Source organism: Manis pentadactyla, chromosome 11, assembly GCF_030020395.1.
Source record: "Manis pentadactyla isolate mManPen7 chromosome 11, mManPen7.hap1, whole genome shotgun sequence".
Taxonomy (NCBI): domain Eukaryota; kingdom Metazoa; phylum Chordata; class Mammalia; order Pholidota; family Manidae; genus Manis; species Manis pentadactyla.
Window position 1 is genome coordinate 92,440,313 of NC_080029.1, and position 23,478 is coordinate 92,463,790.

At 36.5% G+C, this 23,478-nt stretch overlaps 1 protein-coding gene across 3 annotated transcripts in view; it reads right to left on the reverse strand.

Moving 5' to 3' along the window:
* UBR1 (ubiquitin protein ligase E3 component n-recognin 1) overlaps positions 1–23,478 on the reverse strand; it is a 200,475-nt gene that overhangs the window by 167,329 nt on the left and 9,668 nt on the right. For all 3 annotated transcript variants that reach the window (XM_036923690.2, XM_057488747.1, XM_057488746.1), the window contains exons 2-3: positions 16,256–16,512; positions 14,502–14,580 (exon numbers count right to left, since the gene is read on the reverse strand). In XM_036923690.2, coding sequence (XP_036779585.2) covers positions 14,502–14,580; positions 16,256–16,512 — 336 coding nt within the window. The remainder of the gene's footprint in view (positions 1–14,501; positions 14,581–16,255; positions 16,513–23,478) is intronic.

Sequence of the window (23,478 nt, forward strand, 5' to 3'; positions counted from 1 at the left end):
ATAGACCCTGAGATTTATTTTTATAATTAAATCTCAGATATCAGCTTGGCCTATGACAGTCCTTTTGATCCTAACACTTTATTTCAATAAATGTTTGTTGAAAGCCTCTATGTCCCAAGTACTGTGAGAGACATAGAAGGTATAAAATACATATACAGGGCCTTGTCCTGGAGAGCTTATATTCAGATGAGGATGAAGGACACATAAATTGCAATTTGGTAAATGAAAACAGACACATACGTAGGAAAGGGACAGAGAAAAAGAAGATTGTTCATGGGCTTTTTTTTCTTTTCTAGATTTACTCTAATTGACTGCTGAATGTCTTCAACAAGAGTACCAAGGTTATAATCTGCCTTGGTTTTTGGTATCAGCTTTCAAGATACAAGACGACCCTGGAACTCAGTCACTTTTTTGGTTCTACTTGATCAAAGTTCTATTATTCTGATCTTGGCTTCTTAGAATTTAATCTACTCATCAAAGCAAAGACCTTGGTCCTGACAACAAGGACGAGAGCAAAATTAACAGCCAAAAATCTTGTTTCTAATATCCATGAAGATGGCAAAGTTAAACAGCAATGCAATGGTATTTCATATTCACCATTCCAAAATAAGCAAAGAGAAACAACAGTAAGAACCATCAAGAAAACACATTTCAGAGAGAACCAAGATGGTGGCGTAAGTAGAGCAGCAGAAATCTCCTCCCAAAACGATATATACTTTTGAAAATACAACAAATACAATTAATCCTAAAAGAGAGACCAGAAGACACAGGACAACAGTCAGACTACATCCACACCCATGAGAACCCAGCACCTTGTGAAGGGGGTAAGATACAAGCCGTGGACCAGTGGGACCCGAGCACCCCTCCCCCCAGCTCCTGGCGGGAGGAGAGGAGTCGGAGCGGGAGGGAGAGGGAGCCCAGGACTGCTAAACACCCAGCCCTAGCCATCCGCACCAGAGCGCAGACACACAGTGCGTGCGTGGGGTGCTGGAAACTAGGGAAACAGGACAGTAAGACCTGTGAGCGGGTCCCCACAACCGGCACACCTGGGACAAAGAAAAGCAAGTGCTTTTTGAAAGTCTTAAAGGGACAGGGACCCCACAGCTGGACGGAAGCGCCCTGGGACACTTAGCCCGGCAGCAGTGCATCCCGGGGAACTCTGGGTCCCCGAACCCCCGCAGCGCAGCTGGGAGGCCCCTCACCACGACAAACAGCCTCCCGCCTGTTCCCCATCCGACACGGCTCCGCCATATTGGAGCAGTAGCCTGAGGCAAGCCATACCCACAGCAACTGCAGAACTAAATAAACTCCATAGTGGCCGGGCAAGATCAGAAGCCACGTCTGCACACAGCTGCCCAGCACAAGCCGCTAGAGGCCGCTGTTCTCCCAGGAGAGGAAGGCCATAAACAAGCAAGAAGGGACTTTCTCTTACCTAACACACACGCCAGTTCCCCACAAATATATCTATCGCCATGAAAAGGCAGAAGAAATTGATACAGACCAAGATCACAGAGGCAAACCCCTGAGAAGGAGATAGACCTAACCAGTCTTCCTGAAAAAGAATTAAAAATAAAGCTCATAACCATGCTCATGGAGCTGCAAAGAAAAATGCAAGAGCTAAGGGATGAAGTCGGGAGAGAGATTACAGAAGTCCGGAGAGAGATTACAGAAATGAAACCATCTCTGGAAGGATTTATGAACAGAATGGATAAGATGCAAGAGGCCATTGATGGAATAGAAACCAGAGAACAGGAACGCATAGAAGCTGACGCAGAGAGAGATAAAAGGATCTCCAGGAATGAAACAATATTAAGAGAACTGTGTGACCAATCCAAATGGAACAATATCCATATTATAGGGGTACCAGAACAAGAAGAGAGAGAAAAAGGAATAGAAAGAGTATTTGAAGAAATAATTGCTGAAAACTTCCCCAAACTGGGGGAGGAAATAATCGATCAGACCATGGAAGTGTACAGAACTCCCAACAGAAAGTACCCAAGGAGGACAACACCAAGACACATAATAATTAAAACGGCAAAGATCAAGGACAAGGACAGAGTTTTAAAGGCAGCTAAAGAGAGGAAAAAGGTCACCTACAAAGGAAAACCCATCAGGCTATCATCAGACTTCTCAACAGAAACCTTACAGGCCAGAAGAGAATGGCATGATATATTTAATGCAATGAAAGAGAAGGGCCTGGAACCAAGAATATTGTATCCGGCATGACTATCATTTAAATATGAAGGAGGGATTAAACAATTCCCAGACAAGCAAAAGTTGAGGGAATTTGCCTCCCACAAACCATCTCTACAGGGTATTTTAGAGGGACTGCTCTAGATGGGAGGACTTCTAAGACTAAATAGATGTCACCAGAGAAAATAAAATCACAGCAAAGAAAGCAGACCAACAAAATACTAACTAAAGGCAAAAAATAAAATCAACTAACCACAAAAACAGTTAAAGGAAGCACAAAAGAGCACAGAATAAAACAACCAACATATAAAGAACGGAGGAGGAGGAGGAATAAGAAGGGAGAAAAATAAAAAATAAGAAGGGAGAATGACCACACAGTGTTTAAACTAGCTCAATAAGTGAGTTAAGTTAGACAGTAAGATACTAAAGAAGCTAACCATGAACCTTTGGCAACCACGAATCTAAAGCCTGCAATGGCAGTAAGTACATATCTTTCAATAATCACCCTAAATGTAAATGGACTGAATGCACCAATCAAAAGACACAGAATAATAGAATGGATAAAAAAGCAAGACCCATCTCTATGCTGCTTACAAGAGACTCACCTCGAACCCAAAGACTGTAGGAACAAAGAAAGACTGAAGGAACAAAACAGCAGCAGAATTGTAGAACCTAAGAATGGACTAACAGTTACCAAAGGGAAAAGGACTGGGGAGAAAGGGAGAGAAGGGAGGGATAAGGGTGGGGAAAAAAGAAAGGGGACATTACGATTAGCATGTATAATGTGGGGGCGGGGCATGGGGAGGGCTGTGCAACACAGAGAAGACAAGTAGTGATTCTACAGCATCTTACTATGCTGGACAGTACTGTAATGGGGTTTGTAGGGGGGATTTGGTGAAGGGGGGACCCTAGTAAACATAATATTCTTCATGTAATTGTAGATTAATGACAACAAAATTAACTAATTAATTAATTTAAAAAAAGAAAACACATTTCAACAGTGATGGGAATTTTTTTATAAGTCAGTTCAGTTGAAAGGTTTTAGTTTAAAAGTTTCTGTACAGGCGAAGGGGATAAAGAGGCACAAAATCTGAATCAAAATATAAATTAGTCACAGGGATGAAAGTACAACATGGAGAACATAGTCAATAATACTGTAATATCTTTCTATGTTGACAGAAAATACACTAGTTGGGGGGAGCATTAATAATATAGGTAACTGTCAAATCACTATGTTGCATACTTGAAACCAATATAATATTGTATATCAACTATAATTCAGTTAAAAAATAGATTTAAAAAAAGTTTCTGCAGATTTCTACAATGCTGCTTGTAGTACATTTGATACAATTCTTTCCTAAAACAATTTGGGAAAATAAGTTATGAACCTTTAAAAGTCTAGTTTTAAAAATTCATAGACTATTTTTTTAGAAAAGTTTTAGATTTAAAGAAAAACTGAGCATAAAAAATCAAGTTCCCATATACCTCTTCTTCCTTCATCCACAGTTTCCCCTATTATTAACATCTTGCATTAGATTAGTACATTTGTTACAATTGAGGAGTCAATGTTGATACATTATTATTAACTAAAGTCCATATTTATATTAGGGTTCTCTTCATATGTTGTACATGTTTTGGGTTTTAACAAATGTATGATGACATGTATTCACCACTTCAGTATCATAAAGAATAGTTTTACTGCCCTAAAAATCCCCCATGCTGCATTTATCCCTCTACCTCCCTTCCCTCACCCACACCCCAGCTCCTGTCAACCTCTCATCTTTTTACTGTCTCTATCGTGCTGCCTTTTCCAGAATATCATATAGCTGGAATCATACAGTATGTAGTCTTTTCACAGTGCCTTCTTTCACTTTGCAATATGCAGTCAAGGTCTCACTTAAGGTGTCTTTCTGTAGCTTGGTAGCTCATTTATTTTTATCACTGAGTAATATTCAATTTTATTGGTGTACCAAAGTTGGTTTATTCATTCACCTATTGTTAGATAACCTGGTTGCTTACGAGTTTTAGCAACTATGAATAAAGCTTTTATAAACATTCTGGTGCAGTTTTTTGTGAACTTAAGTTTTCAGTTCATTTAGGTAAATAGTAAGGAGCATGATCACTGGATGATGTGGTTACAGTATGTTTATTTCTGTATGTAACTGCAGAATTGTCTTCCAAAGTGGCTGTACCCTTCTGTGTGCCCAACACTGAGTAAGAGTTCCTGTTGCTCCACATCCTCTCTAGCAATTGGTGGTGCCAGTGTTTTGGATTGGACATTCTAATAGGTGTGTAGTGACATCTCATTATTTTAATTTGCGATTCTCTAATGACATGATGTTGAGCATCTTTTCATGTGCTTATTGGTCATTTGTTTATCTTCTTGGTTAAGTATCTGTTTCAGACCTTTTGCCCATTTTTTTCATTGAGTTGTTCATTTTCTTATTGTTGAGTTTGAAGAGTTCTTTGTATATTTTGGATACCAGTCCCTTATCAGATACATGTTTTGCAAAGACTTTCACCCAGTCTGTGGCTTGCCTTTTTATTCTCTGTAAGGTTCATATGTTTTAATCCAGTAATTCCACTCTGAGAACCTATCCTAAGAATCCTACATATAGACAAATGATTTACATATAAGATTTATAGAAACACTGCTTACCATTTAAAAGAAAAGTGAAACCCAAATAAATTCCCCAATAGGTAAACAGTTAAAATAAATTGTGCTTAAATATTCTATACAAAATAAGTTCTAAAAGAAACAATAAAAAAATGAGTAATTTTATATACTTTGCTTTTTCCTTTTAAAAGTATAACATGAAAATTTTTTTCTTTCTTTTACAACTCTATAAACTTCACTTGAAAACTTTTTTTTCTCATTAGAGGAGATTGTTGTGTGGATACACTGTTTTTGTAACTCACTTCCTCATTTAATAACAAAGGAAACATTTATCTATGTTAAAAGTAATCTTTACCAGAGGGTATTTTAGATAGTTATGCAGTATGCTCTTTTTTTTTCATATTTACCTTTCTGTGTGTGTGTGAGAACATTTAAGTTCTATTACCTTAGCAAATTTCAATTATACAACACAGTTGTCAACTATAATAACCATTTTATACTTCAGAGTCTCAGACCTTATTTATCTTATTTCACTAGGTTTCTTTAACAGGCAAACTACTGAAAGGCTGGAAATCACAAAGAAGGGTCACATTAAACATAGCAAAATAAAAAGCTCAAAATTTTATATTTGTTATTTTCTTGTTCTCAAAAGTTGTTTTGGGTTATTCTGCCATAGATTTTTATTGGCCCTTTCTTTGCATAGCATCTGATGTTGGGTCTCTCCCTGATTACTCTTCTCCCCCTTCTTTGAAGCAACACATATTCTTTCTTATTTCTTCCAAACTTTTAAAAAAATATAGCTTCACTTTTTTCTTTTATGCAAGTATTTTATTACACAAAAGAATATACAGCACGTATAGCTAAGTTACAAAGTATAAAGATGAAATGAACACATATGAATCCAGCATCTAACCCAAAAGAATATTAATACTGCTGAAGCTCAATATGTGATCATCCTGAGCTCCATTCTTTTACCTGCCTTGGACATTATTACTCATCTGAATTGTATTTATCAGTCATTCTCTTGCCTTCCTTTAAAAATTATTGTATAATTGACAGACACACAGATATTCCAGAAAGACTCTATTAAACTTACTTTTCCACCAAAAGTGTTCCATTCTACTCACACTCACTTTTGATAGGTAATACTTTTTAAATTCATTTTGTTATCATTAATCTACAATTACATGAACAACATTATGTTTACGAGACTCCGCCCTTCACCAAGTCCCCCTAACAAACCCCATTACAGTCACTGACCTTCAGTGTAGTAAGATGCTATAGAATCACTATTTGTCTTCTCTGTGTTGCACAGCCCTCCCAATGCCCCCACACACACATTGTACATGCTAATTGTAAGGCCCCCTTTCTTTTTCCCCGCCCTTCTCCCTCCCTTCCCACCCATCCTCCCCAGTCCCTTTCCCTTTTGTAACTGTTAGTCCATTCTTGGGTTCTGTGATTCTGCTGCTGTTTTGTTCCTTCAGTTTTCTTTGGTTCTTATACTCCACATATGAGTGAAATCATTTGGTACTTGTCTTTCTCCGCCTGGCTTATTTCACTGAGCACAATACCCTCTAGCTCCGTCCATGTTGTTGCAAATGGTAGGATTTATTTTCTTCTTATGGCTGAATAATATTCCATTGTGTATATGTACCACCTCTTCTTTATCCATTCATCTACTGATGGACACTTAGGTTGCTTCCATTTCTTGGCTATTGTAAATAGTGCTGCAATAAACATAGGGGTGCATCTGTCTTTTTCAAACTGGGCTGCTGCATTCTTAGGGTAAATTCCTAGAAGTGGAATTCCTGGGTCAAATGGTATGTCAATTTTGAGCTTTTAGAGGAACCTCCATACTACTTTCCACAATGGTTGAACTAATTTACATTCCCACCAGCAGTGTAGGAGGGTTCCCCTTTCTCCACAACCCCGCCAACATTTGTTGTTCTTTGTCTTTTGGACGGTAGTGATCCTTACTGGTGTGAGGTGATATCTCATTGTGGTTTTAATTTGCATTTCTCTGATGACTAGCAATGTGGAGCATCTTTTCATGTGTCTGTTGGCCTTCTGAATTTCTTCGTTAGAGAACTGTCTGTTCAGCTCCTCTGCCCATTTTTAATTGGGTTATTTGCTTTTTGTTTGTTGAGGTGCGTGAGCTCTTTATATATTTTGGATGTCAAGCCTTTATCAGATCTGTCATTTATGAATATATTCTCCCATACTGTAGGGTACCTTTTTATTCTATGATGGTGTCCTTTGCTGTACAGAAGCTTTTCAGCTTGATATAGTTTCCTTGCAAGTGGAGATATGTTCATGAAGAACTCCCTCATGTTTATGTCCAACAGATTTTTGCCTATGTTTTTTTCTAGAAGTTTTATGGTTTCATGACTTACATTCAGGTCTTTGATCCATTTTGAATTTACTTTTGTGAATGGGGTTAGACAGTGATCCAGTTTCATTCTCTTACATGCAGCTGTCCAGTTTTGCCAGCACCACCTGTTGAAGAGACTGTCATTGTATGTCCATGGCTCCTTTATCGTACATTAATTGATCATATATGTTTGGGTTAATGTCTGGAGTCTCTATTCTGTTCCACTGGTCTGTGGCTCTGTTCTTGTGCCAGTACCAAACTGTCTTGATGACTGTGGCTTTGTAGTAGAGCTTGAAGTTGGGGAGTGAGATCTCCCCCCACTTTATTCTTCCTTCTCAGGATTGCTTTGGCTATTTGGGGTCTTTGGTGTTTCCATATGAATTTTTGAACTATTTGTTCCAGTTCGTTGAAGAATGCTGTTGGTAATTTGATAGGGATTGCATCAAATCTGTATATTGTTTTGGGCAGGATGGCCATTTTGACAATATTAATTCTTCCTAGCCAACAGCATGGGACGAGTTTCTATTTGGTAGTGTCCTCTTTAATTTCTCTTAGGAGTGTCTTATAGTTTTCAGGGTATAGGTCTTTCACTTCCTTGGTTAGGTTTATTCCTAAGTATTTTATTCTTTTTGATGTAATTGTGAATGGAATTGTTTTCCTGATTTCTCTTTCTATTAGTTCATTGTTAGTGTATAGGAAAGCCACAGATTTCTGTGTGTTAATTTTGTATCCTGCAGCTTTGCTGTATTCCGATATCCATTCTAGTAGTTTTGGAGTGGAGTTTTTAGGGTTTTTTATGTACAGTATCATGTCATCTGCAAATAGTAACAGTTTAACTTCTTCTTTACCAATCTGGATTCCTTGTATTTCTTTGTTTTGTCTAATTGCCATGGCTAGGACCTCCAGTACTACGTTGAATAACAGTGGGGAGAGTGGGCATCCCTGTCTTGTTCCCGATCTCAGAGGAAAAGCTTTCAGCTTCTCACTGTTCAGTATGATGTTAACTGTGGGTTTATCACACATGGCCTTTATTATGTTGAGGTACCCACCCTCTACACCCACCTTGCCAAGAGTTTTCATCATGAATGGTTGTTGAATTTTGTCAAATGCCTTTTCAGCATCTATGGAGATGATCACGTGGTTTTTGTCCTTCTTTTTGTTTATGTGGTGGATGATGTTGATGGATTTTCGAATGCCTTTGGTAGGGTCTTTGCCTGGTCTTGGTACCAGGGTGATATTGGCTTCACAGAATGAGTTTGGGAGTATTCCCTCCTCTTCTATTCCTTGGAAAACCTTACAGAGAATGGGTATTATATCTTCTCTGTATGTCTGATAAAATTCCGAGGTAACTCCATCTGGCCCGGGGGTCCTGTTCTTGGGTAGTTTTTTGATTACCATTTCAATTTCTTTGCTGGTAATTGGTTTGTTTAGATTTTGTGTTTCTTCCTTGGTCAGTCTTAGAAGACTGTATTTCTCTAGGAGGTTGTTCATTTCTTCAAGGTTTTCCAGCTTGTTAGCATATAGGTTTTCATAGTAGTCTCTAATAATTCTTTGTATTTCTGTGGGGTCTGTTGTGATGTTTCCTTTCTCGTTTCTGATTCTGTTGATGTGTGTTGATTCTCTTTTTCTCTCAATAAGCCTGGCAAGAGGCCCATCCAGCCTGTTTATTTTCTCAAAGAATCTGCTCTTGGTTTCACTGATTTCCCCTATTGTTTTATTCTTCTCAATTTTATTTATTTATTTTCTGATCTTTATTATGTCCCTCCCTCCACTGACCTTAGGCCCCATCCATTCTTCCTTTTCCAATTTCGATAATTGTGATGTTACACTATTCATTTGGGTTTGTTCTTCCTTATTTAAATATGCCTGGATTGCTATATACTTTCCTCTTAAGGCTGCCTTCGCTGCGTCCCACAGAAGCTTGGGCTTTCTGTTGTTGTTGTCATTTGTTTGCATATACTGCTTGATCTCTATTTTAATTTAGTTGTTGATCCATTGATTATTTAGGAGCATGTTGCCAAGCCTCCATGTGTTTGTGGGCCCTTCTGCTTTCCTTGCACAATCTGGTTCTAGTTTTACACCCTTGTGGTCTGAAAAGTTGGCTGGTAGAATTTCAATCTTTTTGAATTTACTGAGGCTCCTTTTGTGGCCCAGCATGTGGTCCATTCTAGAGAATATTCCATGTGCACCCGAGAAGAATGTGCACCCTGTTGCCCCTGGATGCAGAGTTCCAAAGATGTCCATCAGGCCCATCCGTTCCAGTGTGCTGCCCAGCACCTCCACATCCCCACTTTTCCTCCGTCTGGTGGATCTGTCCCCCGGAGTGAATGGTGTGCCGCAGTCCCCCAAAATGAATGCATGGCATTCCATTTCCTCCCTTAGTTCTGCCAGTATTTGTCTCACATATGCTGGTGCTCCCGTGTTGAGTGCATACACACCTATAATGCTTATATCCTCTTGTTGGACCAACCCCCCCATCACTATGCAATGTCCCTCTCCATCTCTTGTTAACTTCCTTGCCTTGAAGTCCACTCTGTCCAATATAAGCACTGCAACACCTACTCCTTTCTCCCCATTTTCTGCATGAAATATCTTTTTCCATCCCCTGACCTCCAGTCCGTGCACCTCTCTGGGCTTGAGGCGAACCTCCTGCAAGCAGCATACAGACAGGTCCTATTTCTCCATCCATTCAGTGACTCTGTGTCTTTTGATTGGTGCATTCAGTCCATTTACATTTAGGGTGATTATTGATAGGTATATACTTATTGCGATTGCCAGCTTTAGATTCGTGGCTACCAAAGGTTCAAGGTTAATTTCCTTACTATCTAAGAGTGTAACTTAACTCACTTAGTATGCTCTTACAAACACAATCTAAAGGTTCTTTTCTGTTTCTCCTCCTTTTTCTTCCTCCTCCATTCTTTATTTATTGGGTATCATATTCTGTACTTTTTGTCTATTCCTTGATTGACTTTGGGGATAGTTAATTTAATTTTTCATTTGCTTAGTAATTAGCTGTTCTACTTTCTTTACTGTGGTTTTATTACCTCTGGTGACAGCTATTCAACCTTAGGAACACTTCCATCTATAGCAGTCCCTCCAAAATAGACTGTAGAGATGGTTTGTGAGAGGTAAATTCTGTCAGCTTTTGCTTATCTGGAAATTGTTTAAACCCTCCTTCAAATTTAAATGATAATCTTGCCAGATAAAGTAATCTTGGTTCCAGGCCCTTTTGCTTCATGGCATTAAATACATCATGCCACTCCCTTCTGGCCTGCAAGGTTTCCGCTGAGAAGTCTGATGTTAGCCTGATGGGCTTTCCTTTGTATGTGATCTTATTTCTGTCTCTGGCTGCTTTTAATAGTCTCTCCTTATCCTTGATCTTTGCCATTTTAATTACTATGTGTCTTGGTGTTGTCTTCCTTGAGTCCCTTGTGTAGGGGGATCTGTGGATCTCCATGGCCTGAAAGACTATCTCCTTCCCCAGATTGGGGAAGTTTTCAGCAACTACCTCCTCAAAGATACTTTCTATCCCTTTCTCTCTCTCTCCTTCTTCTGGTACCCCTATAATGCGAATATTGTTCCATCTGGATTGGTCACACAGTTCTCTCAATATTCTTTCATTCTTAGAGATCCTTTTTTCTCTCTGTGCCTCAGCTTCTTTGTATTCCTCTTCTCTAGTTTCTATTTCATTTATTGTCTCCTCCACCATATCAAACCTGCTTTTAATACCCTCCATCATGCTCTTCAACGACTGGATCTCTGACCTGAATTCATTCCTGAGTTCTTGGATGTCTTTCCATACCTCCATTGGAATGTTGATGATTTTTATTTTGAACTCCCTTTCAGGAAGAGTCACGAGGTCCATATCATTTAAATCTTTCTCGGGAATTGTATTAATAATTTTACTCTGGTCCAGGTCTCCTTGGCATTTCATATTTGTATATGGCGCCCTCTAGTGTCCAGAAGCTCTATTCTGGAGCTGCTCAGCCCCTGAAGCAATGTCGGAGGTCGCAGGGGAGTGGTACTGGTGCCTGGGGGGAGGAAAGAGCTGTTCCCTGCTTCCGGGCTGCTGTGCCTGTCTCCACTGCCTGAGCCAGTAGGCCAAGCACACAGGTATAAGCTTTTGTCCCAGAGCAGCCGGATATGGATCCCTGCTTTTCACAGCGGCCAGAATCCCAGTCTCCCCAGGAACTCCGCCTGTCCCAGCTTTCCAACCCAGTAATCAGAAGAGTATGATGAAAGCACCATGACATGTAGGTTTGTGCTCCCAGCGCAGATCTCCGGAGCTAGGTATTCAGCAGTCCCAAGCCTTCCACTCCCTCCCTGCTCCATTTCTCTTCCTCCTGCCGGTGAGCTGGGGTGGAGGAAGGGCTCAGGTCCTGCCAAGCCACAGCTCTGGTGCGTTACCCCATTCGCTGAGGTCTGCTGTTTTCTCCAGGTTTGTGCAGTCTGACGCCGTCCTCTTTCCTGCTGCTCTCTCAGGATTACTTGCGTCAACCATATTTTCTAATTGTATCCAGTTTTAGGAGGAAGCCTCTGTCTCTCTCCTCACGCCACCATCTTTAATCCTTTTTCTGATGGGTAATATTTTTTTAAACTTACAAACATATTTTTTATTAGTCATACAATAGCCCATCCTTCTGATGACTGTAAGCTCCTTAGTAAGCTGTTAGCACCTTCTGTAAGAACAGCTCTGCAAAAACCTAAAGATGGCAAACTTAACAGAAGTCCACAAGAGTTCTTTGAGGTGGCAATGTAGACTAGCAAGCTTTAAATACATGAAGGAAGCTTAGTGAAGAGGTGCCCACAATTTTACAAACAAGTTTTTACCAGTCCAGAGAAAAATCAGAAAATGAAGAAATGTGGTGAACTCTTTCACAGAGCTACAGGTATGCAATTTAAAGGACTGCTTTTCGTTCTGAGATTATCCTACCTTCTTGGAATTAAAATGTCTTTTCCTTTATAAAATGATAGGAAATGGCAGGTATTTTTTGGTTGCTGTTCATATGCCTTTTTACAAATTAAAATCCAACTTACTTGGCCAAATAAAAATTTGAATATCCAATGTCTTACCCAGTTTTCTGAAACTGTACTGGTCCACAAAATCCCAAAGCTTGGGAAGCATAGGCTTAGGAATCTTTAAATCTGAGGAACTGCAAAACTCTGGTCTTAAGCTTTCAGTATCTTTCCCAGTTAATTTCCCAGAGTAAAAATGAGAAGAAATTAACAAGTTTCTCCTTGTCTCTACTTCTGGCATTCTTTCTTGAGTTCTCCAGCATAAGCAAAATTTTAATTAATGGAGCTAACCAGGAAATATGGAATATAATCAATGATCAACTTCGTAAATCCCATTGGTATTAGCTTTGCAACCTTAGGAAAACATTTTAACCACACTGTATCACAGATTCCTCAATCTGTTTTTTTCTTGGGCACGATAATAATAATAAAAATAATAATACCTATAGCCCATCACTTCCTGAGATAGAAGTGATAATGGTGACACCAGTCTAAAAACATGAACAGCACTTCCAACTCTATGGAAGACACAGGCTATACAACTTTAAGATGTTATTTACATTTACACAGGACTTCAGCCAATTATTATGTCTCTCTAAGCCCAGAGTACAAAACTATTATTTGAGAGGTACGTTTTAGCTCAAAGCTCAAAACAGAAATACCATTTGATCCAAGAATTCCACTTTTAGGAATTTACCCTAAGGATGCAGCACTCTAGTTTGAAAAAGACAGATGCACCCCTATGTTTATCGCAGCACTATTTACAATAGCCAAGAAATGGAAGCACCCTAAATGTCCATCAGTAGATGAATGGATAAAGAAGAGGTGGTACATATACACAATGGAATATTATTCAGCTATAAGAAGAAAACAAATCCTACATTTTGCAACAACATGGATGGAGCTAGAGGGTATCATGTTCAGTGAAATAAGCCAGGCGGAGAGAGACAAGTACCAAAGATTTCACTCATCTGTGGAGTATAAGAACAAAGGAAAACTGAAGGAACAAAACAGCAGCAGAATCACAGAACCCAAGAATGGACTAACAGTTACCAAAGGGAAAGAGTCTGGGGAGGATGGGAGGGAAGGGATGGATAAGGGCGGGGTAAAGGAAAGGGGGTATTACAATTAGCATGTATAATGCGGTAGGGTGGCATAGGGAGGGCTGTGCAACACAGAGAAGACAAGTAGTGATTCTACAACATCTTACTATGCTGATGGACAGTGACTGTAATGGGGTTTCTTGGGGGGACTTGGTGATGGGGAGAGTGTAGTAAGCATAATGTTCTTCATGTAATTGTAGATTAATGATAACAACAACAACAAAAAAGATTGTCTAAAAGTGTAATAAGAAAGGAAAAAAGTTCTCAAGCTCCTTAGTAATTAGGAAAATTAAGACCATAGTGCGATATCATTATATACCCACCAGACTGGCTAACATTAAAAAGATTGACAATACCAAATTTTACAAGAATGTGAAACAATGGAAATGTTGCCATAACTGCCGGAGAGCCTATAAATTGGAATAACCACTATGGAAAACAGTGTGACACTATCTACCATCACTGGAGATTCATATACCCTAAAAGTCAGCAATTCTCTTCCAGATAAACACCTTAGAGAAACTCCTGTACATGTATATCAAAATACACAAATAAGAATGTTTACAGCAAAATTGTTTATAATAGTCCCAAATTGGAAATAATTTACATATCCATATATAGTACAATGAATAAAGACAATATGGATTATTGAACACTATAAGGTCAGTGGAAAACTACAGCTATATACATAATGCTGAGTGAAAGAAGCTACTCAAGAACAAGAAAAAGATACAGTATGATTCCACCTATATAATCGAAATCAGGTAAAGGTATTCAGTGTGATTCAGGTGATAAACTGACAGAGAAATCAAGGAAACATTATCACAAAACTCAGGAAAGAGATTATTGCAAAGAAAGAGGGACTATGATCTAGAAGGAACAAATGGGAGGACTCTTGAGAGCTATCAATGTCTAATTTCTTGACCTAAGTAGTGGTTACACAGGTATTCACTTTATAGTTATTTTTTTAAGATGTTCATAACCTTTATATAATCTTTTATATAAAAATGATACATCTCACAAAAAAATTTAAGGGCTATCTCTTAAGGTAGTAGATATTCTATCACAGGATATTTAACCAGAACTAAAGGCTCACATATCAGAGTTGTTATAGAAGAAACTGACGTATTGGTCAGGAATTTGGATTAGATGGCCATCAGACTCCTGGTAACCTAGAGATTTTTGTGATCTATTTTCATACCTTGTAACGATGGTTTTTATGAACACTATTCTGGAAGCAGTCCATACAGAGTACACATGTTGGATCAATTGCACAGTCCCTGAAAAAGATTGAAAATTAGATTCCAAAATGTAGATGACTCTTACGGTATGACCATAATATAATGTGAATAAGCTTCCTATATGGTGCAAAAACTGAATATGAAAATGCCTCAAAAACTGAATTCTAAATAATTTTAGCCTCATTTAGCCATATTTGAATATGTAAGTTTGGATGTTTGGTTTTGTTTCTTAAACCACCCTCATTACTTTGAGCTTACACCTGGATTCAAACTGTTAAGCTGCAATACAAATTAGTTTTGTGAAAAAATGATCTGCTTTTGTTCATTATCTGCCATCATCTTACCCTAATACATTTATAAATATATTTTACAAACACTCATTATTCACTGGTAAATGAGGCTTGGATAAAGAAAACATTAGCTCAAAATGCAAAATTAATTTTTAAAATATTTTATTTAAAAGAAGAAGATGGATTTAGAAAGTTTTAAAAATGATTTTTTAAAAGCTAATAGGAAATAAAGATTGCCTACTAATATTTTCTGAAATATATGTGATCTACTGACCTATTTAGACTAGGATTTCTCAGCCTCGGCAGTACTGACATTGTGAACCACATAATCATTTCTTGGGGATAGAGGATACTGTCCTGTGCACTGCAGAATATAAAGCAGCAACCCTGGCCTCTCCCCACCAGATGTCAGTGCCATTCTTCCAGTTGTGACAATTAAAAATGTCTCCATAACACTTTTGGAGAAATGAGGTCTGCAAATGTCCACTATGCTTTAACTGAAACTGACTGGGTTTCAGCTAAAATATACATGTATCAAGATAAATGAACCTTACTATAAGCTAAATAGCAAAATAGTACACAAAATACAAAAGCTGGCATTTTTCCTGATTAAAGAATAGGATAAAGATAGCATGTTCTAAACAACTGTTAGCTATACATAAACCAATCAAACCTAGAATTAAAGTGAAACCAAAAATAATTCTCTATTATTTATAAAGTCTAAAAATTTACAATCCTACCTAAAATATATCTAGTAATGGGAAAAAAACTAAAGTGCTGCTAAGATCTAAAAGTTGAGAATTTCAGGCAGAAGTAAGGAGTAAACGAGCTCACTGTGTTACCATGATGTTTAAGGCGAATGTTCTCACAAAAGGCAAGAATCCTAAAACTGTTCTAGTTTCCCCACCATTGGCCTCTTCTATCCAACTAAATTCTAACTGCTCCTAATGGTCTGTATCGTTTGACACCAAATCTCATTTGGTGGCAAAAATGACCTTAAATGACATGAGACTACAGATTTTATTTAAATCACTTGCTTTGACTATTTGTGGATTTCTTACAGAAATGCTGAGTTTGATTATAAGATCCTGCCCTGACTGCTGGGGAAGTGTTCACAATTCAGAGACACACTTGGCTGCAGTGCAAGGGTTTACGATAAGTGTGTGTGGACTATGCAACAAGGCAAAAATCTATCACTTACATAGTTTTGGAGAACAGGAAAGTAAGAAAGCTATTGAAATACAAGCCATATACTAAAAAACAAGCTGTACAAGCAAAAACAGATGTGTAAGTGTATAATAAAAGGAAGTTAATAGGATTAAATATGTCATAAACAGTCAGAAACCAAAAAAAGTGCATCATGAAATAAATACAAAACACCAAAGACTATAATTAAACCAATCCTGTGAATTTCTCATTCTTACCTACAAGAATATGTTGTCTCTCCACTTTTGAAAACCTTCCCACAGAGCTGAAATGCTCCACTGTGCTTCAATTTCTCTAAGCAAATATCTGGATCTTCTCCAAATAAGTACCATTCCAGTGGCGTGAATATTGATATTTGTATACTCTCCTCCTGCTTTTCCAAGTCTGGGTCCATTTCAGCAAAATAAATATCTGGTACCAACTGTGCCAAGTGGTACAAGAAAGTAGTATCAAAATCAACTTGCTGATCCCACCACTGAAAGTAAAGAAAATGAAAATTAGACTTTGTTATAAGTTCCTTTTTAAATATCTAGGGCCACAAGTAATTGCACAATTCTGTAATTTCAGAGAAAGTGATTTTTAATATATTTTTATATTATCCTTCACTAATACAAAAAGAAAGTGAGTAATAAAAAAAAAAAGCCTTGAAAATAAGTGTTTGCCCACATACCATAGATATGGAAAAAAGAAGAGCGGCTATAGTGGATGAGAATTACCCTTCCCTTCTGGAATAGCCAACTCCTGGTTTGTGAAGATGTTTCTACTATCAGTCAGAGGCTGTGGAGACAAAGCATTCCCCATACTCTTGGTTTAATTGTTTTAAGGAACCATAGCATTTAAGAAAAAGAGATAAAAATGAATGAGTGCCAAACAGTTTTTAGAACATATAAAGCACTAAACTAACTGTAAAAGAAAAAAAAGTGGATAAACTGGATCTCATCAAGTAAACCCTTCTGCTCTTCAAAAGAAACTGTTAAAGATGCTGATTTGTCCTGCTAATATGCAAATGAAAACATGCTCAACAACATTAGTAATTAAGGAAATGCAAAATTAAACTGACACTGAAATTAGCACACCTATTAGCACATAGGTATAAAAGTAAAATAAAAAACTGACAATAACAAATAACAGAGGATGTACAAAACTGGAAAACGAAAGTGCTGGTAGGAACTAAAATTGGTACAGTCACTTTAAAAAAGAGTTCGATAGTTTCTTTATAGTCAAATATATACTTACCATATGACCCAGCAATCAAACCCCTATAAATCTATCTACCTAAGGAATGAAAATTTACATTCCTACAAAAACTTGCACATGAATATCAATTACAATAGCATTATTCATATTTGCCAAAAACTGAAAATGGCCCAATTGTCCTTCTGCTCGTGAATTATAAGCAAACTGTGGAACATCCAAACCATGGAACACTACACAGCAATATAAGTTATTAATTATCAATACATGAAACACCAAAATGCTTTATTGTGGAAGAAGTCAAACTCAAAAGGGTACGTACTGCCTCTTAGCTGTTGTGGGACTATGTTGACAGCTTCTATGTGAATTGAGCAGAGCCCATCTCTGTACCAAATTCCTGATTCCCATAACAGATGGGTTAATAGATTCTATATGCAGATTTCAGTATCATCACCATTCCATTGTTATCTTCAATCAAACAAAACAACTTTCTAAGTTTCAAGAAATGCCGTTAAAAAAGACATTCAGGAATTACTCATGGGCAACTTGGGCTTGGATATGAGGCCTCATTCCCCCAATCCATCTAACCAGCCCAATATTTTAAATGCTACTCAGAAATAGAAGGCTTAAATGAATAGAGGCCAGGTAAAACAGAAGAGGGTTGAGGGCACAACTCTCTACTATTAACCTGACATTGATAAATTTAGTTGCAGTTAACACCCATCCACTTAAATTAATATTGTTTATTTGAAATTAGTTTGACCTTCAGGTTAGTTTCATGTTTGTTTTATAGTTACATAAAAACTGGCATTTATGCCTCATTTTACATTTATACATATTTATGTCCAAAAAATTTTTTACAAAATTTAAAAGGCTATGTACTATATGTTTCCATTTACATGACATTCTAGAAAAGGTAAGAGTACTAGAGAGATGGAAGACAGCACAGTGGCTCCCAGGGATTGACTACAAAGTAGAAGCAATGGAACTGTTCTGTATCTGTATTACAGTGATGGCTACGCAACTGTTGGCAAATGTCAAAACTCAGAGAACTATACAATTAAAAATTATTTATTTTATGTAAATTTTTTGAGTAAAAAAGGACATAGTGTAAAAGACGAAAGAGAGACGCACAGATTGAGAGACAATATTTACAATAATACACTGAATACTTTCTCCCAAAGATCAAGAACAAGACAAAGATATCTATCCTTTTCTATTCAATATTGTACTGGACTGGAGGTCTTAGCTGTGTAAAATGTGTAATAAGAAGAAAAAATAAAAGGCATGATGACTGGAAAGAAGTAGAACTGTCTCTATTTAGAAACAATATGATTATCCTCAAGAAAATCCTAAGGAATCAATTAAAAAACACACACATTAGAATTTGTAAGTGAATTGAGCAAGCTTACATTACTAGATAAAGTATCAATATATAAAGATCAACTATATTTCTATATACTAGCAACAATTAGAACAGGAAAATTTTAAAAACAGTATTTACAGTAGTATCAAAAAACAAAATTATGTCAATTATGCTTCAATAAAAAGACATAAACTATATGGATCCTAATTTAATAAAAGATGTGTAAGACCTCTACATTGAAAACTACAAAATGTTGTTGAGAGAAATGTCTAAAACATTCAAGGAAATGAAGAGCTATATTATGATCATTGATTGCAAGGTTCAATACTGCTATGATGTTTATACCTCCCAAACTTATCTACAGATTTCACACAATGTCAGCAAGCTTTTTTGTAGAATTAACAAGCTGATTCTAAAATAAATATGGAAATGCAAAGGACTTACATTATTTGATTTCAGGACTTACTGTAAATACTAATTGAGACAGTGGTATTAGCATGAAAAAAGACATATATCAATGGAACAGAAGAGAGTCCAAAAATGAATCCACACACATATACATAGTCAACTGATTTTTTAAAAGGAACCAACACAATTTAAAGAAGAAAAGCTAATCTTTTCAATGGTACAGAAGCAATTAGATATCCTTATGAAAAAAATAAACTTTCATATCACACATAAAAATTAGTTTGAAATGGATCACAGACCTAAACATAAAAGCTAAAATTATAAAACTTCATGATGAAAACATAGGAGAAAACTCTTGACATCTTTGGAGCAGGCCAAGATTTCTCGGACAGGGCACAAAAAGCATTAAGTGTGAAAAAAGTGCATAAAATGGACTTAATTAAAATTAAAAACTTCTCTTCAAAATGAACATTTGTAACTGATATCTAATTCTCCTACTCATTATGCATATTTCAAATTTTTTATACAACCAAATAATGAAGATGAATTTTGAGATGGTGATATGTTAAAATGGACATATTTAGCTTCTTGAATCTGTCTAGTTACACCTTCTAGGAAATTACACAGAAATAGGAGGCAGCAAAGAAGCATATTCATCATGCACTAATCTAATCTGCCAACAGGGCATGGGGCACCCACCCACAGACTATCTATATAGCTAAGGCCATGGGCCCTTTTGGCACAGAACACTAGTCCCAAGCTGTGAGACTGACTGTTCAGGCCACTGAGAGGTGTTATTTAGGTGAAAAATTATCAAGAGAATGAAGAAACCCATAAAAAGTAATAGGGACAGAAAATTAGAACTCTCAGTCTGTAAAAACAAAGGCTAGATAATGTTTATAAAATCATAAAGACTTTTGACAAGGTGAACATATCTATCTTAGAGTAAATTAGCAAGTGTTCCCTAGAAGTGTTAAAAACAATTTTTCGGGGCAAAGGAAAGAAACTTTTAATTTTATTTAGCTATGATAAACTCTTAAATCTTGTTCAAGGAGTTTTATAAGCTAGCATATAATTAAAATTAAGAATTTACGTAAGGTTACATAACAGGTAATTAAGGAAAGATACAGTTGTTTGATTATACGTAAGGCTTTCTGAGTTTCCTCTCCCAAAGCTCAATACACCATCTGTAAATAAGTTCAACTCAATAAAACTACATAAAATATATTATGCCAAAATTAGGTATTATTATAGGTATCAAATTATGCCATTATCTCTGAAGGGCAATTCGGAGATAGCTAAAATTTTTCATTTATAGATCCTTTGACCCAGAAATTCCCACTCCTAGGAACTACTTACTCAGATAAATATGTAAAAAGAAATATATCCAAGTGTTTTATTTGCAGCATTATTTATAATGGTAAAAGACTGAAAACAACCTGTATGTCCCACAAAAGAAAGAGCTAAATAAATTATGGTACATAAATTCAATGCAGCTGTTACAAAAAGGGGGAAGGCACAGATCTATTATATACTGACATGGAACACTCTTCAAGTTAATTAAATTTTTTAAGAAAGGTACAAAACAATGAGTACAGTATGCTATCATTTATAAAGAAGAGAACAAAGAAGAGATGTATCTGTATATGCTTGCATTTGAGTAGAAAATCTCTGAAAGGAATAAATTAACAATGGGAAGAGGCCCTGAAAGGATGTTCTTTTTACTGTATACTCTTTTTGACTATTTCAATTTTTAAATATATATATATACATGCACACACACTAAATATATATAATCTATTTAAAATCTTTTTAAAGCTTTGCTATCTACACATTTCATGTACAAAGTTATTCATATCAGCAAAAAAACTAAAACTCTGAAAGTCCACAATAGGGAAATAGAGTAAGAAATTGTGGAACCTACATTTAACCATACTGGCCCAACTGTGCAAAGATATACATATATGAGGGTGTTCATTATGTCACTTGTAACTATGAAAAAATGAAGTCCACCTAAAATATCCATCAAGTAAAGTATATCTACACCATTCTATGCAGTCAGGATGCCATAAAATACTGTAGAGTGGAAAAACCAATTTTTAAATAATATAATTTCATTTTTGTAAAAAAAAAAACTAAATTATATAGACTTTTAAAATGTCTACATAAAAATGTTTTCTAATTCAACATACGTACCTCTATATATATACTTTCCTAAACATAGCACAAGGATGTAGAAGTAGAAACATCAAACTATCAACAGTAGTTACAGGGAGAGAAGGAACTGGGGGGAGAGTCTACGGATTTTCACATTTTACTTTAAACAATGTTATCTTGTTTGATTTTGTTAGACAAGAATCAATACTTTTGTAACTAAGGTGGAAAACTCTAAAAAATTCCTTAAGATATAATATACCCATTCAAAATGATGCCAAATAGTCTCAAAGTATATCCCTGAAAATATTTATTAAATACAAAGAGAAAGACAGCAACTTAAAAGTACAGAAACCTTGCAAATAACAACCAAATGATTAAGATAAATGATACCAGTAATAAGAATACTGGTATCAAGAATCCCTTAATATGATGCACTGAGATGGCTATGGTACTATCTTTGTGTTATTTTTGCCAAAAATGCATAACCTCATTCTAATCATGAGAAAACATCAAACCCAAAGGGAGGAAAAATTGTACAAAATAATTCTCAATGTTCTTCAAAAGTGTCAACTCATGAAAACCAAGGTTTTAAAAAAACCCTATATCTCACAGCATTCGGACTCCAACTTTTCTAGGATACTCACAGATCAATAACTTGTTTTCTCCACAAATATTTAAACAACTCTAACTAGCAAATAGATAATACCTAATGTCCTATGATTATACCTAAGGTTTACTTCAAACAGCACTAATTGAAAAAAAAATCTGTATATTCAGTCCTATACACCAAACAAAAAATTCTTCTGTCCTACCTAATTATGTAAGGCATAGAACTAACTATCTTCAAGTTTTTCAAGAATATTTTCAAGAATGTGAGAAACATGAGAGTCACTAAACTAAGGAATCTTCTGATTCAAGTCTCTCATTTCACAGATGAGAACACGGAATCACAGGGAAGAAGTCAATTGGCTTACAAGACCAACCAACCAACTGGCAATGGAACAGGTATCGTAAATCTTAGTGTTCAGTGCTCATTTTATTTAACCAAATAGAAATACACAGCTCTTTTAAATTTACTCTTAAGACTTGGTCAATTTCACCTTAATAGTAAAACAAACCAAAAAATAAAGCTTTGTCTTCTTTTTAATGTTTCCCTCCAAATAAAGCCTCCTAGCTGACAAATGCCTAATGTTCTTGGATACTATGAAATATTCTTAAATTGGATCTGTCATTATATGTCCAGTGAGAAGAACTAGTATTTTTAAATGTTATCTTTATACTCTTAGTTGATTTGGGCAGAATGTTGGTGTTGATGCCTTAAATGCCCTCTCCAGTTATTTTACCAATAGCTCTCTATCCTTCCATCCCCACCCCACCTTAGTTACTCCTCAAGGTCCACTTAGCTCAAGGTCAACTTCCATGAATATTTCACTGTTAAGCTTAAGAAAATTTCTCTCCTCTGTAACTCTAATATATCACTTACTGAAAGGAATACTCATTCAGTACCTCTACTTCTGCCAGATAACATTAGTTTCCTTTCAACATGTACCCCTAGCCTCTTCAACCAGATTGTAAATTCCCTGAGGGGAGGAACTTCGCCTGCCAAATTCCTGCCTCTCCACAGGCCTACGACATGTACGCAACAAAAGTTCTCATTGATTGCTGAATGTTATGGACTTCCTCCTAGAGAGAACAAAGCAAACACTGACATTAAGCCTTCTAAAACTAGAATTTTTTTATAAGAGATAAAGTATGATTCTGCTTGTTCACAAAGATTTTTTTCTAGATGATTGCCACAATTATGAAAACATTTTTCAACTAAGATTTCTGTCTTTTTGCCACATAAGAAAAGCTACACCAAATATATTTTACTAGGTAACATGTTCAGGAATTACTGGTGACTGGAGTAGGTTTGATTTTCTTTGGTTGGTTGTTTTTAGTATTTTACCCCATTTGAGACAAAAATAAAATTAAGAATTTTAAATTTCAATGTCCAGAAGAAAAAAAACACTTTTTTAAAAAACATTTGGAGTTAAGGGAAGGCTTTCTTAATTGACTGTTCTGAAAAAAAAAAGTTCTCACATTTAAATTTCCAAACATTCCAAACATTTTCCTCATCCCCATGGAGACTAAAGATAAGTTTGCAACTCTGACCCAGGACTTGGATGCCTGTTTGGGAACATCATGCTGCAAAAGGAACTTACTCTAAGTATAGTAGGTTCCTTTTGTTCAAACCACAACTTACCCTTCCTTAGACAACTGCTGGATATCTACAGAGCTTTCAGAGGCCCTGTAATTCTTCTTCTACTTCTTCTA